General features: G+C 42.0%; 1 protein-coding gene across 1 annotated transcript; it reads left to right on the top strand.

The window, feature by feature from the left end:
- The first annotated feature begins 1,912 nt into the window (after positions 1 to 1,912).
- RRAGC (Ras related GTP binding C) lies at positions 1,913 to 22,383 on the top strand. Its single transcript, XM_010352687.2, has 7 exons — positions 1,913 to 2,284; positions 4,600 to 4,803; positions 5,771 to 5,970; positions 9,187 to 9,301; positions 9,925 to 10,067; positions 15,932 to 16,080; positions 20,853 to 22,383. The coding sequence occupies exons 1-7, from the start codon at positions 2,048 to 2,050 to the stop codon at positions 21,002 to 21,004; spliced, it is 1,200 nt and encodes a 399-aa protein (XP_010350989.2). The 5' UTR covers positions 1,913 to 2,047; the 3' UTR covers positions 21,005 to 22,383.
- Positions 22,384 to 22,661: the final 278 nt, after the last annotated feature.

Genomic DNA, 22,661 nt, shown 5'->3' with positions numbered 1-22,661 from the left:
CCGTCTCAAAAAAGAAAAAAAAAGTTCCTCAGTTACACTAGCAACATTTCAAGTGCTCATTCCTCATAGAACTAGCAGCTACATGTTTGCAGAAAAATAACATGTCTATCATGTGTATCAGTTGTATTGAACAGCACCATAGAATGGTTGAAACAGGATGTTCAGCAAGGAACAGAGATGACTTAGTGGGTAATGAATACTGCAATCTGGTATTGGAAGTGCTGTCATGAAAAAGATGAAGACTATTCCTATTTTATTCTATTAGGCTTCAGGGAGTGTGGTTTGACTTTAAGACTTTTTTTGAGACGGAGCCTCGCTCTGGCGCCCAGGCTGGAGTGCAGTGGCGCGATCTCGGCTCACTGCAAGCTCCGCCTCCTGGTTTCACGCGATTCTCCTGCCTGAGCCTCCTGAGTAGCTTGGACTACAGGCGCCCGCCACCACGCCCGGCTAATTTTTTTCGTATTTTTAGTAGAGACGGGGTTTCACCGTGTTAGCCTGGATGGTCTCGATCTCCAGACCTCGTGATCCACCCGCCTCTGCCTCCCAAAGTGCTGGGATTACAGGCGTGAGCCACTGCGCCCGGCCGACTTCAAGAAATTTTTAAACAAAAGTTTACCACAATGGAGTTGGCCGCCTTTCGAGATGGTGAGCGCTTTTCCCTTCGAACTATTTAAGTGCATTCTGCATGTCTATTAGATACTATAGAGTTGGTTCGTTTTCGGTCAGAGGTTGGGCTAGATGACCTCTAAGGGTGTATCCTACCTCTAACTTACGGGTTTAGACAAAACCAAAGTCCCAGACCTTCCTGCATGTGCGAATTTTTCCTTTATAATCAAGAAGTCAGTCTCCTTGGCGGGCTGGGAGCACCCCCACTCCTGTACTTTAAAAAAAGTATACGGCTGTGCTTTAAGTGGATCCTCTTGTCAAAGTTACAGTTCTAGAGCCTGATTGTCAAAGATAAAAATTCCTCTATATTTCTCGGACATACCTGGTAACAAGCTTTTGCTTTTGTTTGCTTTCATTATTCAATACTTTAGTCTCTAATCTGAACGAGGTCATAGAAGAGGCAGTGTTCTATGGGGGATGGAATTCCTGGAGTAGACTTTGACAAGGCGGGAAGGAGGGCAAATTGAGTCCCGTTGGGTTTGAAGTGGCAGCAGTATTCACTATCGGCGACTTACCGAAGAAGGAAGGTAAGATGTTCTAGCTTGGCTGCATCTGCTTTCCTATCAGGGTCCAGCTACCTGCTAGAACAAAGTCACGGTGACGTGACTCTGCCTTTGTTGAGGTTTGCCCTCACTGTGGCTGGCTCCCCGATACCTTTGCACATCCCAATCTATCCATCCACCTAGATCTGCTCAGACGCTTTCTCATCCAACTCCCGAGCATTATTTATCCGTGACCTTCCCACATAATATTTCGTAGCGAGGTTACTTACGCAGAGGTCCGATCTCTCTGTTCATCTTCAAGCAACCTGAGGGCAGGCAGGGTCCGAGTCGGATCCAGTTCTGTGCCCTTTGCTAGGTACCCAGGACACTGCAGACGTCAATAAATATCGGTTGGGAAAGTACAGTTGCAGGATGAGCATAATCAATTCTTCCCTCAAATGCCGGGAAAGCATCTCCATAGCGGTGCTCTGGGAGCCCGGAAGAAGGAAGGGGAGCAGTGCGGACAGCGGTGCATGCGGGCCGGGGCGGAGGGCTGAGGGCCCGAGCCCAGGCAAGAGGCGCGGCGGAGCCGCCCTCCTCGTGACTCCTCCTCCCCCCTCCGCGGCTGCTAGTCAGGTGATTCCGGCACGTGACGGGGCACCACCTACCCTGCTGCTCTCGAGTGGCAGCTCGGACGGCCAATGAGCGGCTGGACTTCGGCTCGGGGCCTATGAGAGCCAGGCACTGGGGGGCGGGCCGGACGGTGGCGGCTGCCGGGGGCGGTGGCGGCGGCGGCGGCGGCGGCGGCGGCGGCGGCGGCGGAGGCGGACTGGGGAGGCGGCGGCCTGGCTCGGCCTGGCCTGGCCTGTCAGGGAGCGGGCGGCGGCGGCTCCAGCACCATGTCCCTGCAGTACGGGGCGGAGGAGACGCCCCTCGCCGGCAGTTACGGCGCAGCCGATTCGTTTCCAAAGGACTTCGGCTACGGCGTGGAGGAGGAGGAAGAGGAGGCGGCGGCGGCGGGCGGCGGGGTTGGGGCAGGGGCTGGCGGAGGCTGTGGCCCGGGGGGCGCTGACAGCTCTAAGCCGAGGATTCTGCTCATGGGACTCCGGCGCAGCGGCAAGTCCTCCATCCAGAAGGTGAGCGGGGCTGCGCCCTGTCCCCCGCCCCCTCTCCGGGGCTCAGGTGGCCGGTAGCGGGGACGCCCGGGAGGGCGGCGGCCGGGGCCCGCCTGCGCTCCGTCCCTCCGCACTTTCTCTTCTACTCTTGCGAGCGCACAGGCGCGGCCCGCGCGGGGACCCCGACCTCTGCGTCCACGCCCAAGTCAGCTGAGGCCAAGTGGAGCGCTGAAGGCGAAACTGGCTGAAGGGAGGCAGGTGCCCGGTGGCACCGCCCAAGACCTCCGCCCCCTGGGACCCAGCTCCTGTGTCATTTACAAAACTGAGACGCACTCTCCAGTTCTCACTTGGAGAACTTCGTGGACTCCCTCTCCTGGCCCGTTTTGATTTGTTCTCACTTCAGGTGACCTGAGTGTGCAGGGATTCCCAGCAGAGCCCCAGGGAGCAGCGTCAGAAAGAGTTGTGACTAAGACACTGGGCGTTGTAATTCTCGCTACTGATGTGAAGGAGACTTCGCTGTAGCATTACTGGGAGTTGGGTACTGAGATTGCACCCATTTCAGTAGTTGTGGCCTGGTGCATGTAATTACTGGTGATATTCCCCCCTGTAGGGTTGTGTTTATAAAAATCTGAGACTTTGAGAATATTTTGCAGACCTAGTCTGCTTGTTTTCACTTTTGGGCTTTCGTGAACAAATGAAGGGCTGTACACGTTTGTTTGTTTATGTTTTTTGAGACGGAGTCTCGCTTCGTCGCCCAAGCTGGAGAATGCAGTGGCGCAATTCGGTTCAGTGCAGCCTCCACCTCCTGGGTTCAAGCGATTCTCCCGCCTCAGCCTCCCGAGTAGCTGGGATTTCAGGCGCGCGCCACCACACCCTGCTAATTATTGTGTTTTTAGTAGAGACGGGGTTTCACCATGTTGGCCAGGGTCGTCTCGAACTGCTGACCTCAAGTGATCGTCTTCAACCTCCCAAAGTACTTGGATCACAGGCGTGAGCCACCATGCCGGCCTACACTGTTTAGTAAGGGTTAAATAGAGGCAAGATTGACTTCTTGCGTCACCCAAACCCATTACACGTGGAGTGAGCTGGTAGTGAAACTAGTATCAGCAGGCATCTGGTCTTTTCACCTCTCCACTCTGTTGCAAAGGCCTATCCGCAATAAACCTGTGATTTTCTTTTTTGTTTCTGAATCTGTGATATTTTGTAGATGGGATCTTTTTAAAAAGCAGCGTTCTTCCAGATTTCTGGGAGTACTGTGTTTTATTTACCTTGATTTTCACCTCTACAGCAAAACTTGGGTACGTTGACTATAGGTTTTTAGCAAACTAATTTTAGTTATTCACATTTGTTACTGAGAAAACCTTTAGAGTAGTTGTTCATTTTTCTCTTCTAGAAAGTAAGTTAGAGGCAAAGTGGTTTTATGTTAGAACTGTGTAGCTTGTGATTATTGTGAATCTTTTTTTTTTGTTACGGAGTCTTGCTCGTCGCCCAGGCTGGAGGGCAGTGGTGTGATCTCCACTCACCGCAACCTCCACCTCCTAGGTTCCAGCGGTTCTTCTGCCTCAGCTTCCCGAGTAGCTGGGACTACAGGCTTGCACCACCATGCCTGACTACTTTTGGTATATTTAGTGGAGATGGGGTTTCACCATGTTGGTCAGGCTGGTCTTGAACTCCTGACCTCAAGTGATCCGCCCGCCTCGGCCTTCTAAAGTGCTGGGATTACAGGCGTGAACCACCAAACTGGGCCGATTATTGTGATTCTTAACAAATGCCTTTACATTTCTTTTCTCATGGGAGCTATCTTTTCCCTGCCAGTCCCCGTGGCCTCCCCCTGGACGTTTTCACTTTCTTCTTGGTATAGTCACTGCCCTTCTTAGACTGCAAAGTCAGTGAGGGCAGAGTCCAGTCTGTTTCACTTTTTAAATTACTCCTCAGAGCCTGAGGTAGACATTTAAGTAATGTTTGAATAAAATAGACTTTTTAAGCTTTAGCTGTAAGGCTTTCATAATCTTAAAGCAGATTTTGACAGAATTAATGCTAGCTTTCTCTCAGAAAAACTAATGGAGGTGATAGAGATTGCTGCTATTAGAACTGAGTACAGTGCATAAAACAGAAAAGATTCAGCTCCAAAATAGATTTAATTGAAATTAATTTGGTGTCTTCTTTTGTCAAAAATAAAGGGATAGTGAATACCAATGGATTCACCGTTCAGTTTCTACTTTTCAAAAAATTTTTTTTGCTATGGGATCAAATGTTTAAATGTTAAATCAGGGTGGGATTTTAAATTTAAAGTCTGAAGTTTAATAGTCATAAAATTGCCTGTTTTCTTTTAACAGGTGGTGTTTCATAAGATGTCACCCAACGAGACCCTGTTTTTGGAAAGTACCAACAAGATTTATAAGGATGACATTTCCAATAGCTCCTTTGTGAATTTCCAGATATGGGATTTTCCTGGGCAAATGGACTTTTTTGACCCAACCTTTGACTATGAGATGATCTTCAGGGGAACAGGAGCATTGATATACGTCATTGACGCACAGGTAGTTAGTAATGTGTTTACTCCTCTTCCCTGGTGGGAAAAAGATGTGGAAACAAGGGAAGGTTGTTTATCTTCTTTGTCATGTGCTTGCAGCTTATTTCTTTGGCAGTAGATTCCCTAACAGTGTAAGAGATGCAGTTGCAGAGGTGCTTTGGGAGCAGACATGCCATTGTGCAGGTACAGAGTATCAGATGATTAGGAGACATGGTTTACATCCTTGAGTCCTAGTTCATGAGCAGCTAACATTGGCTTTCCACTTTTATTGGTTAATGGTAGATGTTGCTATATTTTATAATAGTGGCATCATTCCCTGAAAAGATCCCATCCCATAACATAAAGAGGAATATGAGAACTGAGTCAGTAGGTATTAGAGTGAATAGTTTACTTATTTGTCAGAATTGAGTTTAGCTCATCAAGCATTTATGGAGGGCCTAGCATGTGGCAGTCAGTGAGATGAATGGGGCAAGTCCCTATCCTTTAAGAAGCTTACTTTTTATAAGCTTAAGCATTAGTTAAGAATGCTTTCTGAGTGATAGGCTGTACAGAGGGTGCCTTCACATACAGGATCTAATTAATTTAATCTTCACATTATTGTTAGGTATGGTAATTCTGATCTTACAGATGAGTAAACTGAGATCAGAGTTTAATCAGCTTGCTTAAAGTGACACACTGAATAAATGGCAGAGCTGGGATTACTTAAAAAATTATGTTGGAAAGAAATGTTCATTTCCTTTTTCCTTAAATTAGTATTAAAAATTACAAGCATTAACTTGGTAATTGAATTTTTTTATCTTGAGACAATTGAAGAGTTATTTAGTAGTATAGTTAATATATTTGAATGTTTGAATATGGATGATAATTAGGATAGTATTTTTCTGTGGTTGGGGAAAGAGGTGGTTTGAGGCTTTAACTCATTACTTGACTTTTGTAAGATTTCTTTTAAAAAAATATTTTGTTCTGACTTACAGGATGACTACATGGAGGCTTTAACAAGACTTCACATTACTGTTTCTAAAGCCTACAAAGTTAACCCAGACATGAATTTTGAGGTTTTTATTCACAAAGTTGATGGTCTGTCTGATGATCACAAAATAGAAACACAGAGGGATATTCATCAAAGGGCCAATGATGACCTTGCAGATGCTGGGCTAGAAAAACTCCATCTTAGGTAACAACATGTGTGTTTGCTATGAGAGCCCTGAACAATGTGTCGATGTATTCCCATCTCTGTCATTACAAAAACCATAGGTTTTTGCTACCTGTGTGCCCTTTGCCACATCTTTGATGTTTTTGATCTCTTTGTTGAATTCCAAGCTGTCTGGGGAGCCTGATACTGAGAAATTACTTTGCCCACTTTTTGCGTTTTCCTGGAGATTGAAGTCATGTGAAGTGTTTCCACTGGTGCTTTTCCAAATTCATCTCAAGAGACTGGAGTCAGGCTGTTTCTTCATGGCATAAATCTGCTTTGGGACTCCTTCCTCTTGGTTTCATTACTTTTCCCCGCCTTGCATCAGTGAAGTCAATCTGTCACATTTGTTGTAGAAGTCTTTAGCTTGAGTGTTAGACAGTATCTTTCTTAGTAGGAATAGCCTTATACAGAGAGTGCACTTTCAAATCTGGACTGACTCTTTTTATTTTTCATTTTTATTTTTCCTGCTGGCTCCCTTCCACCTCCCCGCTGGACTGACTCTAATATATCTTAGCTTTTGAAACACTTTATACTTTTATGAATCTCTAAAGTTTGGCTTAGGTGGGTTTATCTTATAAATGTGCATAAGGCTGCTATTAAATTTAGAGGACTATTGGTTTGTAACTACTATTAAAAATTATTAAATAATACCTACTATATAGGATTGATTTGTTTTATATGCATTCTAAAAGTGTATGAGGAATATTTTTGTACATCTTATTTTATTTGGTGATATAGGTAGAAATGAGTATTAAAAAGTACCCAAGAAAATGTTCTCTTGATGATAGAAGTAGCTTAAAGGGGGAGCAGGGGAGAGAGACAGCAAGTTATTTCTCTGTCCCTGTTCTATTGTTGTGACTTCCTTATGGGCTCAAGCTAACCGCTGTCCCTCCCCTTAATATTCCCTGGGTCTCAGGCTCCAAGATCTTTCAGTTATTCTTCTAGGAAACCATGTAGATAAGTCTCATTGACCTCTAGTTTGCCTGGATTAAATTTCTAAAAAATTTGAAAGTAATTCATGGTTAAAAAAATAAAAATTCATCAGTGTTTGTAGGAGAAAATGAAAGTGGCTCTCCGTAAAAATTCCGTCTTATTTTTCTGGGAATCCACTGCTAATAGTTTTTACCTGGATTTTGAGCTGTTCTTGTCCTGTGTTCCCCAGTGCTCCATGGGGATCCTTCTGATTCTCTTTACTCCGTGTCTGTGTTCCTTTCCAGGGCATCCCACCTCAGTGGTACGTGCCATTCCTTTCCTCAGTACCATGTAGGGTCCTAGACCTTGTTAACTTCAGTAGAGTGTTGCATCAAGCTTTTATTTAGGCCAGGCACAGTGGCTCATGCCTATAATCCCAGCACTTTGGGAGGCCAAGGCAGGCGGATCACTTGAGGCCAGGAGTTTGAGACCAGCCTGGCCAACATGGTGAAACCCCATCTCTACTAAAAATACAGAAAATTAGCTGGGCATTGTGATGTGTGCCTGTCGTCCCAGCTACTCAGGAGGCTGAGGGAGGAGAATCTCTTGAACCCAGGAGGTGGAAGTTGCAGTGAACCAAGATCGCGCCGCTGGATTCCAGCCTGGGCCACAGAGCAAGACTCCGCCTCAAAAAAAAAAAAAAAAAAGGCTTTTATTTAGTACTAGCAGTCCTATGGATGAAGCTCCTTTTCATTTCCAGTTTCTAGAAACTCAGCTTACTAAAATGCCCTGTGACTTGCAGGTTCTCCCTGTCCCCATCTACCTCAAGCCTCAAAGGTGTAGGACATTCTTACTTTGCTCGCCTTTTAGCCTACAGGAAACACTAAAATATTCCTTTCTCCCTAGTACCTGTAGGGTCATCTTGGCCTTACCTGTTCCAGTGCTCTTACATATAAATTAGACCCCTGTCTTGCTAGATTAGGTTCTTAAGTCAGCTCCTTGAAAGTAATTTATTTTTTTTGAGATGGAGTTTCGCTCTTGTTGCCCAGGCGGGAGTGCAGTGATGCCATCTCGGCTCACCACAACCTCCGCCTCCCTGGTTCAAGCAATTCTCCTGCCTCAGCCTCCCAAGTAACTGGGATTACAGGCATGCGCCACCATGCCTGGCTAATTTTTTGTATTTTTACTAGAGACGGGGTTTCTGCATGTTGGTCTGGCTGATCTCGAACTCCCAACCTCAAGTGATCCACCGGCCTCGGCCTCCCAAAGTGCTGAGGTTACAGGCATGAGCCACCGTGCCCGGCTGAAAGTATCTTTAAATTACCTATAAAGTAGTATACACAGCTCTGTGTCTCTGATGTTGTAATATATATACGTATAAATGTGTGGTGGATGCGACTATATAATGAAGATTATACTCCCTGAGCTATAAAGCAGGTAGAATTGTCGACAGTGTTTAAATTGTTAAAGGCTTCCCTCTCAAATACATGTTTTATTGAATCTACATGTGTTACTTTTCCACCGTAAGTCCTTTTAGGCCTCCAGACTCCTGTAGATTCCTCCATTCTCTGTAGAGTCCCAACTCCCATCCTCTTTAATAGGTTCTTTACATAAATTCTAAACACCAGTTGTGTTCATTTGTTTATTCAACAGATACTTATGAGCACTGTTCAGGGAAGTGGGCTTTCTGCTAGGAGCAAGACTGATAAAGTCTCTTTCCCCTGGAACTTACATTTTCAGTGACACAGCTCAAAAGCACCTAAATGAATGTATAGTATCGTTTTAAGTACTTACCAATGGTGTGAAGAAAAACAAATTAGGGGAAAGGGGTTGAAAGCATTGGGTACAGGAGTGCTATTTTAGGTGGCCTGGTCTGGAAAGAACTTTTTGAGGTGACGTTTTAGTAGAAACCTGAATTATGTTCTTATTTAATATATGTCACATAACTCTTCTAGCTTTCTCAGTTTTTAGTCTTATTTTTGGTCTCAGTTATGTGCTTAAAAAAAGCTTTTTGGATCAGATTGCAAAGACTTTAGTGAATACTGGAGTGTATGTACCTGAAAATCCTTTTCTCAGTACTACTTCAGTTGCCCTCTGTGTCAATCCAGTAAAGAGATGAAGCCAGGTGGGAAAGTGTATTTGTCATCTTGAGTAATGGGCATGGTAGACAAGATAAAGAGGCTTTATTGAACTCACTGAAATCAAATGTTAAGAAACTTAAAATTTTATATATTATAATAGTTGTCACAGAACAAATTAATCAAGCTATGTTGTGTTTTTCAGCTTTTATCTGACTAGCATCTATGACCATTCAATATTTGAAGCCTTTAGTAAGGTGGTACAGAAACTCATTCCACAGCTGCCGACCTTGGAAAACCTATTAAATATCTTTATATCAGTAAGTGAGCAATTTATATTTAATTCGCTGCAGCTTCTGATTCCATTTTTGTGAATATGTTTGGGTTTTCAAATTTTCCAAAAAAGTCTTGAATTAATCTGAATCAAGTACAAAGACTAATGACCTGCTTAACATGTAAAATAAATGATAACATAAAGTATTACTCAAGTTATTTTCTGAATTCTTAAATAGATGTTGATGTCAAAGTGTAATTCTTTTATGGTTTGTAAATTCCCACATCATACCTTTCTTGATAGCAAGGTGATTCAAATCAGAGATGGGTTATATTAATAAGAGGATTATTGAAAATGTAGCATTGCTTGATTTTTAGAGATTTTTGTTAAATTTTTTATGATGTCTTAGAAAATAATTCATTTGAGTAAAGAGGAAGAAGAAGAACATTTGACTCATGAAATTATGTCAGCAAATCAGAGTAGAGAAATAATTCCACTTTCATTCTTTGGATAATAGACGAGTCTCTCAAGCAAGTGCTATTTGTTTTTTGGTATGGGTTATATAATTAAAAATGACCTTGGATGTTATTCAGTTATTCAAGATCTTCGATAAGTTGTAAATTGTGATTCTTAAAAAATACTGAACAGTTTCCCATTTGTTTTTCCAAGAATTCAGGTATTGAAAAAGCTTTTCTCTTTGATGTTGTCAGCAAAATCTACATTGCAACAGACAGTTCCCCTGTGGATATGCAATCTTATGAACTTTGCTGTGACATGATCGATGTTGTAATTGATGTGTCTTGTATATATGGGTAAGTTATATACATATTCCTGCAATATCTCAGACAGGCAGAAAACTATTAACTTGATTTGTCCTGAAGACTAATTTCTGAGGCCTCTGGCAAGTAGTACTACATGAACTGGGATTGTTCTGACCATAGTGCTTTAACTTGGAGCATGATTTCTCTGGAAGTGGGCTGCTGGGTCTTACTCCTTCAGAGAATGGCTAAGAAAAGTTGGAAAGCATGACTAGAACTGGACTTGTTTATCACTGCAAGTTTCTCCCACTGTTGTGGGGATGGGGGAGGATTCCACAGTGTCTTCTCACTACTGGAACTTAGCTAGATTGAAAAGCTAGATTAATTTATTTAAAATGGTCTGAATAACAAAGTAAGTTCTGGTTCCTGATTTAACCTCAGGCTTTGTGGAATTAGGGATTCTTAATCTTTCAGAGAGCAAAGAAAGTAATTAGAATTTTGGATGCTGGAAGAACTTTTAAAAATCTGACCCATATATACAAGTTTCCAAAATAAATCTCTAAAATTTGAGCTCTTCCTTTATGTAAATTTGCCAAACTATATATGGAAATTTATGAAAGCCAGCCAGCAAGTGATTTTGTAGAATAGGCCAGAGGACTAGTGAAAACTTTGGAGAATTACTGGCTTTTCAAAAGCTGATAATGGCCGGGTGTGGTGGCTTGCGCCCATAATCCCAGATGTTTGGAAGGCTGGGGTGAGAGGATCGCTTGAGGCCGGGAGTTGGAGACCAGTCTGGGCAACACAGACCCCAGGCTTACCAAAAAAAAAAAAAAAAAAGGACTAATAACATTCTGTGCACTCTCGATTGACTTCCTAGATTCCCCTGGTATGTTAACATCAGCACTCTCAAGTTGCTTTTCAGATGTTTTAGCATTATCTTTACTTTCTACTCCCTGTGTCTTCTCTCTGCTCCATCTAGTCTAAATGTCTCTTTCACCTCTGACTTTGCCCTTCATTTTGGTCTTGTGCCTAATTTTTCCATGTCTTTCTCCAGCTGCCTCTAAGTAGGAGAGTACATTTGTCTTGCCTATTCTATGTCTATCCATCTATTCCTTTAACTTTTGTGATTATATGCTCTCTTTTGTTGTTTATTTATGAGATGGAGTCTCGCTTTATTGCCCAGGCTGGAGTGTGGTGGCGTGGTATCAGCTCACTGCAAGCTCTGTCTCCCAGGTTCACACCCTTCTCCTGCCTCAGCCTCCTGAGTAGCTGGAACTGCAGGTGCCCGCCACAATGCCCAGCTAATTTTTTTGTATTTTTAGTAGAGACGGGGTTTCACCATGTTAACCAGGATAGTCTCTATCTCCTGACCCTGTGATCCGCCCAGCTTGGCCTCCCAAAGTGCTGGGATTACAGACGTGAGCCACTGTGCCCAGCCTTTTTTTTTTTTTTTGGAGAGAAACAGAGTCTCACTCTGTTGCCCAGGATGGAGTGCAATGGTGAGATCTCAGCTCACTGCAATCTCTTCCTCCTGGGTTCAAACGATTCTCCTGCGTCAGCCTCCTGAGTAGCTGGGATTATAGGTGCCTGCCACCACACCTGGCTAATTTTTTATATTTTTGGTAGAGATGGGGTTTCACCATGTTGGCCAGGCTGGTCTTGAACTCCTGACCTCGTGATCCACCTGCCTTGGCCTCCCAAAGCACTGGAATTACTGGCGTGAGCCACCATGCCTGGCTTGTTTTAATTCTTTACATAATGAAAATGAGGCATTGTCCGTTTATTATATTTTTTTAGGAAAGTTTCATATTTCCCATTTCTAATTTAAAAAATGGATGAGTAGAATGTTTGGTTTTTATTTAAAACAAATCAAAATTTCATAAACCAACTTTTTTATAATACAAAAATCAAATTTAGCTGTAAAACTTATTTTCAGTGTTAGATACATTTTATTTATTTTTTTGAGACAGTCTCGCTCTTGTTGTCCAGGCTGGAGTGCAGCAGTGCGATCTCGGCTCACTGCAACCTCTGCCTCCCAGATTCAAGCAGTTCTCCTGCCTCAGCCTCCCGAGTAGCTGGGATTACAGAGTGCACCACCACGCCTGGATGATTTTGTATTTTTAGTGGAGACAGGATTTTACCATGTTGGCCAGGCTGGTCTCGAACTCCTGGCCTCAGGTGATCCACCTGCCTCAGCCTCCCAAAGTGCTGGGATTATAGGCGTGAGCCACTGCTTCCAGCCAATACATTTTAAAATACCTTATACATAATAAAGTACATTATATTAGCTGGGTGTGGTAGTGTGCACCTGTAGTCCTAGCTAAACTTGGGGGATTAAGCAGGAGGATGAGGCAGGAGAATTGCTTGATCCCAGGAGTTCCAGGCTGCAGTGAGCTATGATTACATCACTGCAGTCCAGCCACAGGTCACTGCAGCCTCAGCCTCCTGGACTCAAGTGATTCTCGCACCTCAGCCTCCTGAGTAGCTGGGACTACAGCCACACACCCCACCATACCCGGCTAACTTTTTTTTTTTTTTTTTTTTGAGACATGGTCTGTCACTAAGGCTGAATTGTAGTGGCACAATCATGGCTCATTGCAGCCTCCTCCTCCCAGGCTCAAGTGATCCTCCTGACTACAGGCGTGTGCCATCATGCCTGGCTGATTTTTGATTTTTGTAGAGATAGGATCTCACTATGTTGCCCAGGCTGGTCTTGAATTCCGGGACTCAAGTGATTCTCCTGTCTCGGTCTCCCAAAGTGCTGGGACTACAAGTGTGAACCCTTGCACCTGGCCTTTTTTTTTTGTAAATTTTACTATTTTGTAGAGACAGGGTCTCATAGTGTTGCCCAGGCTGGTGTTGAACTCCTGGCCTCAAGCAGTATTCTGCCTTGGTCTCCCAAAGTGCTGGGATTATAGGCGTGAGCCACTACTCTTGGCCTGCCTTGGCATTATTTTGACTAAGATTCAGATACGCATATTTTCCTAATAGTCTTAAAAACTTAAAACAGATAAATGTAGAAAGCAGATCTTATGCTTTACAGATTCTGAGCAAGTATTTTATGGTCATTAACATATTTTTATTCTTAATTTTATTAATCACAGCCAAATCAAGTCGCGCTAATCTCCCGACTTTGAATAGAATGTGCCTTTCTTATTTCTTTCTCATGTTAGTGTGTGATTCAAGATCGTATGCTGGCTTGACATTAGGAACTTTATAGTTTCTTACAGTTGCTGGCTGTGGGTACTGGTTTAGGGAATCATCTTCAGGGTTGTCTATGTTAGAACCTGTTGTCAGAGTTAGTTCTTGTTCTCACTTTCCATGTGGCACAGAAAAAGATCTGCATGGGACATCTTAACTATAAGCTGAGAACATGTAGCACTTACAACTTCCTCTTCTCCAATTAGAAGGAAGTAGTTTTCTTCTATACTCTTAAAAGCAAATGACACTAATTTCCCCTCCACTCTGCCTTCCCAAATTAACTTTATATTAGTTAAGGTACTGGAAACTGCGTGGAATTGAGTTAAAAACCCTAAGTTTGAGTCCTGACTTTGCCGGGAGATCACTTTATTTTTTTATTTTTTTTTTTTTATTTTTTTTTTTTTTGAGGCGGAGTCTCGCTCTGTCGCCCGGACTGGAGTGCAGTGGCCGGATCTCAGCTCACTGCAAGCTCCGCCTCCCGGGTTTACGCCATTCTCCTGCCTCAGCCTCCCGAGTAGCTGGGAATACAGGCGCCCGCCACCTCGCCCGGCTAGTTTTTTTTTTGTATTTTTAGTAGAGACGGGGTTTCACTGTGTTAGCCAGGATGGTCTCGATCTCCTGACCTCGTGATCCGCCCGTCTCGGCCTCCCAAAGTGCTGGGATTACAGGCTTGAGCCACCGCGCCCGGCCGATCACTTTATTTTTAATGAACTTCAGTTCCTACCTTTTTTTTTTTTTGAGATAGGGTCTCACTCTGTTGCCCAAGCTGGAGTGCAGTAGTGTGAACACAGCTCACTGCAGCCTCGACCTCCTGGGCTCAAACTGTCCTCCAGCCTCCTGTGTAGCCGGGAGCACAGGCATGTGCCACCATACCTGGCTAACTTTTGGATATTCTTGTAGAGATGGAGTCTCACTTTGTTGCCCAGACTGGTTTTGAACTCCAGGGCCACAGTGATCCTCCTTGGCCTCCCAGAGTGTTGGGATTACAGGCGGACGTCATGTGCCTGGCCTCTGTATCTTTTCAATGGGCATAGTCCTCTTTGTATTTATGTAGTTTACTTTCGCTTGTTACAGAAAGGACATAATGTGGTTAAATAGGGCTATAGTAATAATTTGTGTCCTCAGGGTTGTTGTGAGGATCAAAGAAATGTATAAGAAGGTAAACTGCGAGGTTCAGAATAGTAAAAATAAGCCCCCACTTTGTGAAAAAAAACAATACACTGAAAATATAGAGAAATGAAAATAGGAGTAAAGAGCCACTATTCAGGTCAACTACTAACAACTGTTTTAGTGTTATTTCTGTCACCTTAAAGTTGTGTGTGTGTGTGTGTGTGTGTGTGTGTGTGTGTGTGTGTGTGTTCTTGTGTTGCCCAGGCTGGTCTCGAACTCCAAAGCTCAAGTGTTCCTCCCACCTCAGCCTCCCAAAATGCTGGGATTACAGGCATGACCCACCATGCCAGACCCCAAATTTTTTTTGACATTATGCTCATGCTACCATATGAGAACATAAATTGTGAGGCTTGGAATAGTTTAAAAAATAAGCCTCACCCCTATTCATTAAAAACTGCATGGAAAATATAGAAAAGTGAAAATAGGAGAAAAAGGATACGTTGTTTTGCTATCAAAGAAAATTACCAATTACTCCTGACATTTTCTTTTCCTTTTTTTTTTTTTTCCTTGAGACAGAGTTTCACTCTTGTTGCCCAGGTTGGAGTGCAGTGGCACAGTCTTGGCTCACTGCAACCTCCGCCTCTTGGGTTCAAGTGATTCTCCTGCCTTAGCCTCCCTAGTAGCTGGGACTACAGGTGTGCGCCACCATGCCTGGCTAATGGTTTTTTTTTTATTTTTTTTATTTTTTATTTTTTAGTAGAGATGGGGTTTCACCATGTTGGCCAGGCAGGTCTTGAACTCCTGACCTCAGACGATCGGCCCACCTCAACCTCCCAAAGTGCTGGGATTACAGGTGTGAGCCATTGTGCCCAGCCGACATTTTCTTTTTAGTGTTATTTCCCTCACCTCTTTTGTTTTTGAAGGCAAATACTTTTAAAAAAGCATTTTTGACAACTCTTAATTCCTACCAATAGCTAGATAACCTTTAGATTTTTATAGGCAATTACATCAGAAAAGACTCTGAGTCCATATCTTTTTTTAAAAGTTGTTAATTTCAACATAGTCCCTACTAGTCTCTAGCTGAGACTGTTCTTGTTTAGTCTTAAGTATTTTCTTGGTGTTGTGAGGAAGCAAAAAATATGTTTTCTGTGAAAATGTGATTGACCTGGCATATAGAATGTGCCTTGAAGGAGCTCATTTAAGTGAGGCGGCAGGTCCCAGAGGGGCCCTGTGACCTGAGGGCAGTGAAGAGAGGAGACACCTCAGCTGGGTTTACAGAACACAGTGTAGGGGGTGAGTGGCCCCACTTAGTGAGATGTTGGTAATGTTGTCATTTCCCTGGTTAAGATATACATATGTTTGCACCTTTTTCTCCAAATGTCTGATTATCTATATTAAAGGATGTGTATGGAGTTGTTTTTAATAGGAATCCCTGAGATTCTGTGTTTAGGAACGCTATACCTTAACAACACTCTCTCCCAATATATTTAAGCCAGTATTATTTCCCAGAGACATTTGGGAAACTGGGTGGATGTCATTGTGCAAATTAAATGTGGCAGATGCCTAGATGGGAAACCTGTAATGAATAGTACTTTCTTTTAAAATAGGTTAAAGGAAGATGGAAGTGGAAGTGCTTATGACAAAGAATCTATGGCAATTATCAAGCTGAATAATACAACTGTCCTTTATTTAAAGGAGGTGACTAAATTTTTGGCACTGGTCTGCATTCTAAGGGAAGAAAGCTTTGAACGAAAAGGTAATAGCATTTTAAAAAGCTGTTTTTTATGTTAATTTCTTTGCCGTAACTTTTCAGGTTCTTGAAAACAAGAGAAAATAATAATTGCAGTGTTAAGACAAATGGCTATTAGAAAAAAAAAGCTCAAACTGCTTTTGGCCTTCCCTTCCATATATAGATCAGACTTTCTCTTTTCTTTTTTTGATCTTTCATTTTAAATCTAGCCTTTCTGCCTTCAGATGCTTTCATTACCTGTTTAACTGAATGCAGTTTGGCTTCCATCTGAACAAGTCTACTGAAACTAGACTTTTATTTATTTATTGTTTATAGTTTTAGTTCTGGGATACATGTGCAGAATACACGGGTTTGCTACATAGGTGTATACATGCCATGGTGGTTTGCTGCACTCATTGACCCGTCATCTACATTAGGTATTTCTCCTAATGTTATCCCTCCCCCAGCCACCCACCCGCTGACAGGCCCTGGTGTGTGATGTCCTCCTTGCTGTGTCCATGTGTTCTCATTGTTCAGCTCCCCACTTATGAGTGAGAACATGCAGTATTTGGTTTTTTTGTTCCTGTATTAGTTTGCTGAGAATGATGATTTCCAGCTTCATCCATGTCCCTGCAAAGGACATGAACCCATCCTTTTTTATGGCTGCATAATATTCCATGGTATATATGTGCCACATTTTCTTTATCCAGTTTATCATTGATGGGCATTTGGGTTGGTTCCAAGTCTTTGCTATTGTGAAGAGTGCTGCAATAAACGTACGTGTGCATGTGTCTTTATAGTAGGATGATTTATAATCCTTTGGGATTGCTGGGTCAAATGGTATTTGTGTGTCTTCCACAATGGTTGAAATAATTTACACTGCTACCAACAGTGTAAAAGCGTTCCTATTTCTCCACATCCTCTCCAGCATCTGTTGTTTTGTGATTTTTTAATAATCACCATTCTAACTGGCGTGAGATGGTATCTCATGGTGGTTTTGATTTGGGTTTCTCTAATGACCAGTGATGATGAGCTTTTTTTCATATATTTGTTGGCTGCATAAGTGTCTTCTTTAGAGAAGTGGCTGTTCATATCCTTCGCCCACTTTTTGATGGGGCTGTTTTTTTTCTTGTAAATTTGTTTAAGTTCCTTGTAGATTCGGGATATTAGCCCTTTGTCAGATGGATAGATTGTAAAAATATTCTCCCATTCTATAGGTTGCCTGTTCACTCTGATGATAGAAACTAGACTTTTAGAAGTTACCAGCTTACCTCCTTGCTGCATTCAGTGGCCTTTTCTTACTCTGCAGCCTTTTCATCCTTCTAAGCATGTGATCTTGTCACTCCTTTCTGAAAACTTTCTTCTCTCTTTGCTTCTCTGAAGCTGAATTCTTGGGATATTTTGTGTGTTTGTTTTCCCGACCACCTCTCCTGTTTCTTCTGGCTGTTTTTTTCCCCTCAGTCCTATTTGTCAGAGCCAAGTCTTTCTGCTTGCTTATTTTCTAGGTCAGCTCATCAAATACATGGCTTCAGTTAATCTTCTCTATGTGATTGAAAAATTCACATCTCCAGCTATGACTTTGGCTCATGCTCTCGTCCCATGTTTGGAGCTATTAGTAAGACGTTCTTTCTTGAATATTGTGAATGTTACCTTCAACGTCATGTCAATCATTGGTTGACGAGTATTTCCCCTGTTTTGTGACTTTCTTGGCTGTCATACTTCTGTCACTGGTCGCGCGAGTTTCTCCTGTCCGAGCGTAAATATCTTATAGTTAGGTAATTGTGTGGTGTGATTGCTGAAAGGGCGCTTGCAGATTGCTTCACAGAGGAGATTTCGTGATCTCCTTTTTCTATTCTTCTGTATTGTTTATATTGAATTTTCACCAAATCTGATCATTTGTTTCTTGGAACTGTTTCTTGGGTTTCCTTTCCATTTTCGCTGTCAGTGATTCCACTCCAGGTTCTCATTGCTTCAGGCCAGTGGTGCTGCAGTAGTCTCTTACTTGATAATATTCATGTAGTTGACATATATGTGGAGGGTGTAGTATGTATCATCTTTTATCCCAAAGACAGACTAGTTTTCAGGAAATGTATATTATTTAACTACTCAAGGATCTACAGTAGCTCTGTTATTTACTGCAACAAGTCCTCCCTCTTCTACCTGAGTTTTTAATGGGATAGTTCAGATGTACACAAATTTTTGGGTAAAACAAAACATGTATATTCACCTTTCAACTTAAGAACTAAAATGACAAATACAATTAAAACTTTTTTTTTTTTTTTTTTTGGAGACAGAATCTCACTCCATTGCCCCCACATGATCATAATTCACTGTAGCCTCAAACTCCTGGGCTGAAGAGATCCTCCCACCTCAGCCTCCTGAGTAGCTGGGAGTATAGGCTCATGCTACCATGCTGGCTAATTTAAAAAAAATTTTTTAGAGATAGGATCTCTCTATGTTGCCCAGACTGGTCTTGAACTCGTTGCCTCGAGCAATCCTCTTCCCTCACTTTCCCAAAGTGCTGGGATTACAGATGAGAGCCAACTGCCTGGCCAGTTGAAGTCTTCTGTGTGTTTTTCTCAATTGAAATCCCTTCCTTTCAGCTGTATGTATTTTATTTTTCCTATTTTTTTTAACTTCATGTCTATCCTTAAACAATAGAGAGTATTGTATGAATGATATAAAAATATAAGTAGTCTTCTGCAATTTGCTTGATTCTTTTCATTCAGGTGGTTTTTGAGATGTGTTCAAATTGATGACACATAGTTCTAGTTCATTCCTTTTCACTGTCATATAGCATTCTATGGGTTGACTATACCACATTTTATTTTCTTGTTGCTGGACATTTGGATCATTTTAAAAATTACAAATCTGTAACAAATGCTCATGAACAAGTTTGCCTTTGCACATGTGGAGAATTTCTCTAGGGTATGCATTTAGGAGTGGAATTTATAAGAGTACATATGTCTTTAACTAATAAAGATATTGCCAAACAGCTCACCAAAGTGACTTTACCATTTTCACCCCTGGCTGGCACTGGTCTATGGAAGTTCTTATCGCTTCTTATCCTTAGTAATGCTTGGTATTGTCAGACTGTTTAATTATTATCAATCTGGTAGGTGTGAAAGGGTATCTTATTTGATTTTCATTTTTACTTTTTAAATTACTGGTTAGAGCAAGTGTCTTTTCATGGCAAGTACCTTTTCATGGCTATTCAGGTTTCTTCTTTCACATTTTACCTGATCCATGTATATTTATCTTTTTTTGCACTGATTGTTAGCAGTTCCTTATTTTTCTCTATGTTAGTTTATTTTTTTATTTGTGTTTTTATTTTGAGATGGGAGTCTTGCTGTGTTGCTCAGGCTGGTCTTGAACTCCTGAGCTCAAGCAATGGTTGCACCACTGCACTCCAGCCAGGGTGTCAAAGTGAGACCCTGTCTCTAAAAAAAAAAAAATTAACTTTTGTTTATGGGAATTTTCAGGTGTACACAAAGGTAGGACAGCACAAGGAATCTCTATGCATTCAGCTCCTTGGTTCAGCCCTCATCCACGGACACACTTCAATCATGTTTCCTGGACAGCTTCTCAGTTATTATAGATTATTAAGCTTTTTTATTTTATTGTGGAAACTGTCAAATATGTAAAAAAGTAGAGAAAACAGTATAATAAAAGCCTTTTAATCATTTGCCCAGATTCAGTAGTTATCAAAATTATAGCTAATTGTGTTTCATATTTATACCACTTTCCCTACTGGATTATTTTGAAGCAAAGGCCTGACATGAAATCATTTTGTCTCTACAGGTTTCAGTAGGTATCTCTAAAAGGTAGTGGCTTTTAAAACAATAAACGACAAAATTAACAGTGATTTAATGATATCATCAACTATCTGGCCAGTGTTCAAATTTCCTTGATTGTCTATTTTACATTTGGCACAGAAATAAATTTTAATGTAGTTGAATTGATCAAAACTTGTCTTTGATAGTTTGTTTCTTTTCTGAGGCTGAAGGTCCACCTTCATTTGGTTGTAACCTGCTTATTCAGACCTGATTCTTAGTATTTCCTACCAAGAGTTCTCTGATGTCCCACTCTCCAGTCAGACCGTTTTTTTTTCCTGTCTTCCGCCTGTGCTGTGTTCTCATTACCAGGTCCCTGCAGTTTTCTTGTGATTTTGTTCCCCCTTTCTGCCTGATTAAATCGTGCCTGTGTTCCCAAAGTTCTTTCTTGTCCCTGAAGTTTTCGGTTGATTGCGTTGCCCTGCACTTGGCGTTTCCTTTGGGTCTCCTTCACAGTTGTCAATTTGACGCCAGATTGTTTTGGTTTGTTTCTTGCGGTTTGGCTTGATGCCCCAGCTAGCATATCCTGTCTGGAAGGCATGGACCATATCTGCTGCTTCCTTTGACATGTTGTACCCTCTATCGGGCTGTGCAATAAGTATTTAATGACTTTCATCAAATCAAATATAAATTATTGAAATATCACACTATGTTCAAGCAGGCCACACAGTGTATTTGAATATTTTACTTTTCTTGAATGTGAATTGAGTGATTTGAAACTTGGATGCCAGTGGTATTAATTTGGCCAAGGTAATGGTCTAATCACATTTGTTGTCTAGCAGAATGTTAGGATGGTGGATATATGTGATGACCAGCTGTTCTTACGATTGAAGAGGTTGCTATCTAGTTTGGAGGCTTAAGAATTTCCAACCAGTGTTTATCCGAGTTATTTTTGGCTGCAAACCCAAATATAAAATTTCACAATGGACAATTCAGGAGGTGTTCTTTTCTTTTTCCTTCCTGCAGGTTTAATAGACTACAACTTCCACTGTTTCCGAAAAGCTATTCATGAGGTTTTTGAGGTGGGTGTGACTTCTCACAGGAGCTGTGGTCACCAGACTAGTGCCTCCAGTCTGAAAGCGCTGGCTCACAATGGCACACCACGAAACGCCATCTAGTCTGAATCCCAGCGTCGGGGCTCTGTGCCAGCTTACTCTTCACTCCAGGGTCAGATGCCACGTGCTACAGGACATGGGAGCTGCCGCTTGTGGGAATCTGGTGCCTGTTCCACTAGAGACAAGGGGTAGAGTTTCTCATTTGGATGAAAACCCCTTCAACTGGTGGTGTACAACTGAAGCTACTATTTCTTTTTTGAAAATGGCAAAACAACAACAACAACAACAACAACAACAACAAATTCTGGAGACCACAGAACTCAAGTGTGTATTTCTCCTCTTTTGGGTCCACTTTACGTAGTTGGGATATTTTGGACCTGGAGTTACGTGACACCAGTTACCCATCCTTACCAGGGAATGTTGCCATCAATTCCAGTTGAAAATAATAGAAAAGACTGAATTTTTATATGCTTCACTTAGGCTTTCATTTGAGTAGACTCTAAAAATTCTGCCTTGCTTAAGTTCTAACACTGCCTCTCAGATTTCAGTTTTGGACATTGCACAACTAAGACCTTTTAAATGCATTTGCTTGCTAACTCAGAAGACACATAGTCTGCAGCAAGACATTCCTGTATTGAAGAAATGAGAGAAAATTTTATGCTGCATCAGGTGGAGAGCAAGGCTCAACAGTGGTTGCATTAGTTCCTTCGGAAGTGTTGAAAAAACTTCGAAATGGAAGAAAATTTTTGAACCTATGTTCTGAGTACCAGATGTCTGGGTTCTTTCTTCTGCATTAGATAAATGATCATGCTCAGAGTAACAAAGGGAATTAAAAGCTTTTCCCACAGTCCCCTTCTAGGGGAGAAACTCATTATGTCACTGAAATGTTTAGCTTACTTTAATCTTGATATCAGCCTTTACAGACCTTTTATTCTAAGCTATCGAGCTTCTTCATTGCATTTTGTTGACCACAAGTGACCCTAAGGCATTGGGGGACTGTCCACTGGGAGTTGGAGTGAGCACGTGGTGCTGCAACAGGCATTGTTTTACATACTTTGTCTCCAGTATTCTGACACCAAGTGTCAACTGTGGTACTTTCTTTGCCTAGGATATTAATTCATAATTGTTGCTTTTGTTGATGGTTGATACCCTTTCCATTGATTTAAACCTAACACATTATTTCTATTCCACATGCCCAGTAGTCATATTTTCCAAAGCCACTGGACCACTTGAGTACATAAGTGCCACTGTTTAATGCAATATGTATATTCAGGTCTGTAAACCTAACAGTGTGACTTGGAGTGCTTCCTGCAGATGATTCTGACTGTTGAGTATTTACATGGACCATGGTGATATCCAAAAGAAAAATGCTTTTTATATTTATAGATTATTTCATTGAACTATATATAAAATGGGTATCAATAAATGTATTTACTCCAAAATCAGTTTTTCTCCTTGCCTGAGGTATGAGAGGGTGGTGGCGGAACGTTGGGTTGTCCCACTTTGCTATTTTTTCATCCATTTCTTTTGCTGCTTCATGTGGTTAACGTTTTCTTATGTGTCAGAGCTTCAAGTTCTATCCCGATGTGGGAATTTCATGGCCTTGTGTCCAGGTATCTCCCCTGGCCCATTTCTGCTTTAGGGTAGTAAATCTAAGCTCAGGTGAACATGTTTTTGGTTGGGTGTTTCATATCTGCAAATCTCACACATGGTGGGGAGT

This window comes from Rhinopithecus roxellana, chromosome 12 (genome assembly GCF_007565055.1).
Source record: "Rhinopithecus roxellana isolate Shanxi Qingling chromosome 12, ASM756505v1, whole genome shotgun sequence".
Taxonomy (NCBI): domain Eukaryota; kingdom Metazoa; phylum Chordata; class Mammalia; order Primates; family Cercopithecidae; genus Rhinopithecus; species Rhinopithecus roxellana.
This window is presented reverse-complemented; position numbering and strand designations above follow the sequence as displayed.

What these genes read in the sequence shown, in the direction of transcription:
- RRAGC (XM_010352687.2), top strand. Translation starts at nt 2,048, where the DNA reads ATGTCCCTGCAGTACGGGGCGGAGGAGACGCCCCTCGCCGGCAGTTAC. An exon ending in CTAGAAAAACTCCATCTTAG is followed by an intron (nt 5,971 to 9,186) that starts GTAACAACATGT and finishes TGTGTTTTTCAG; the next exon opens with CTTTTATCTGACTAGCATCT. An exon ending in TATTAAATATCTTTATATCA is followed by an intron (nt 9,302 to 9,924) that starts GTAAGTGAGCAA and finishes TGTTTTTCCAAG; the next exon opens with AATTCAGGTATTGAAAAAGC.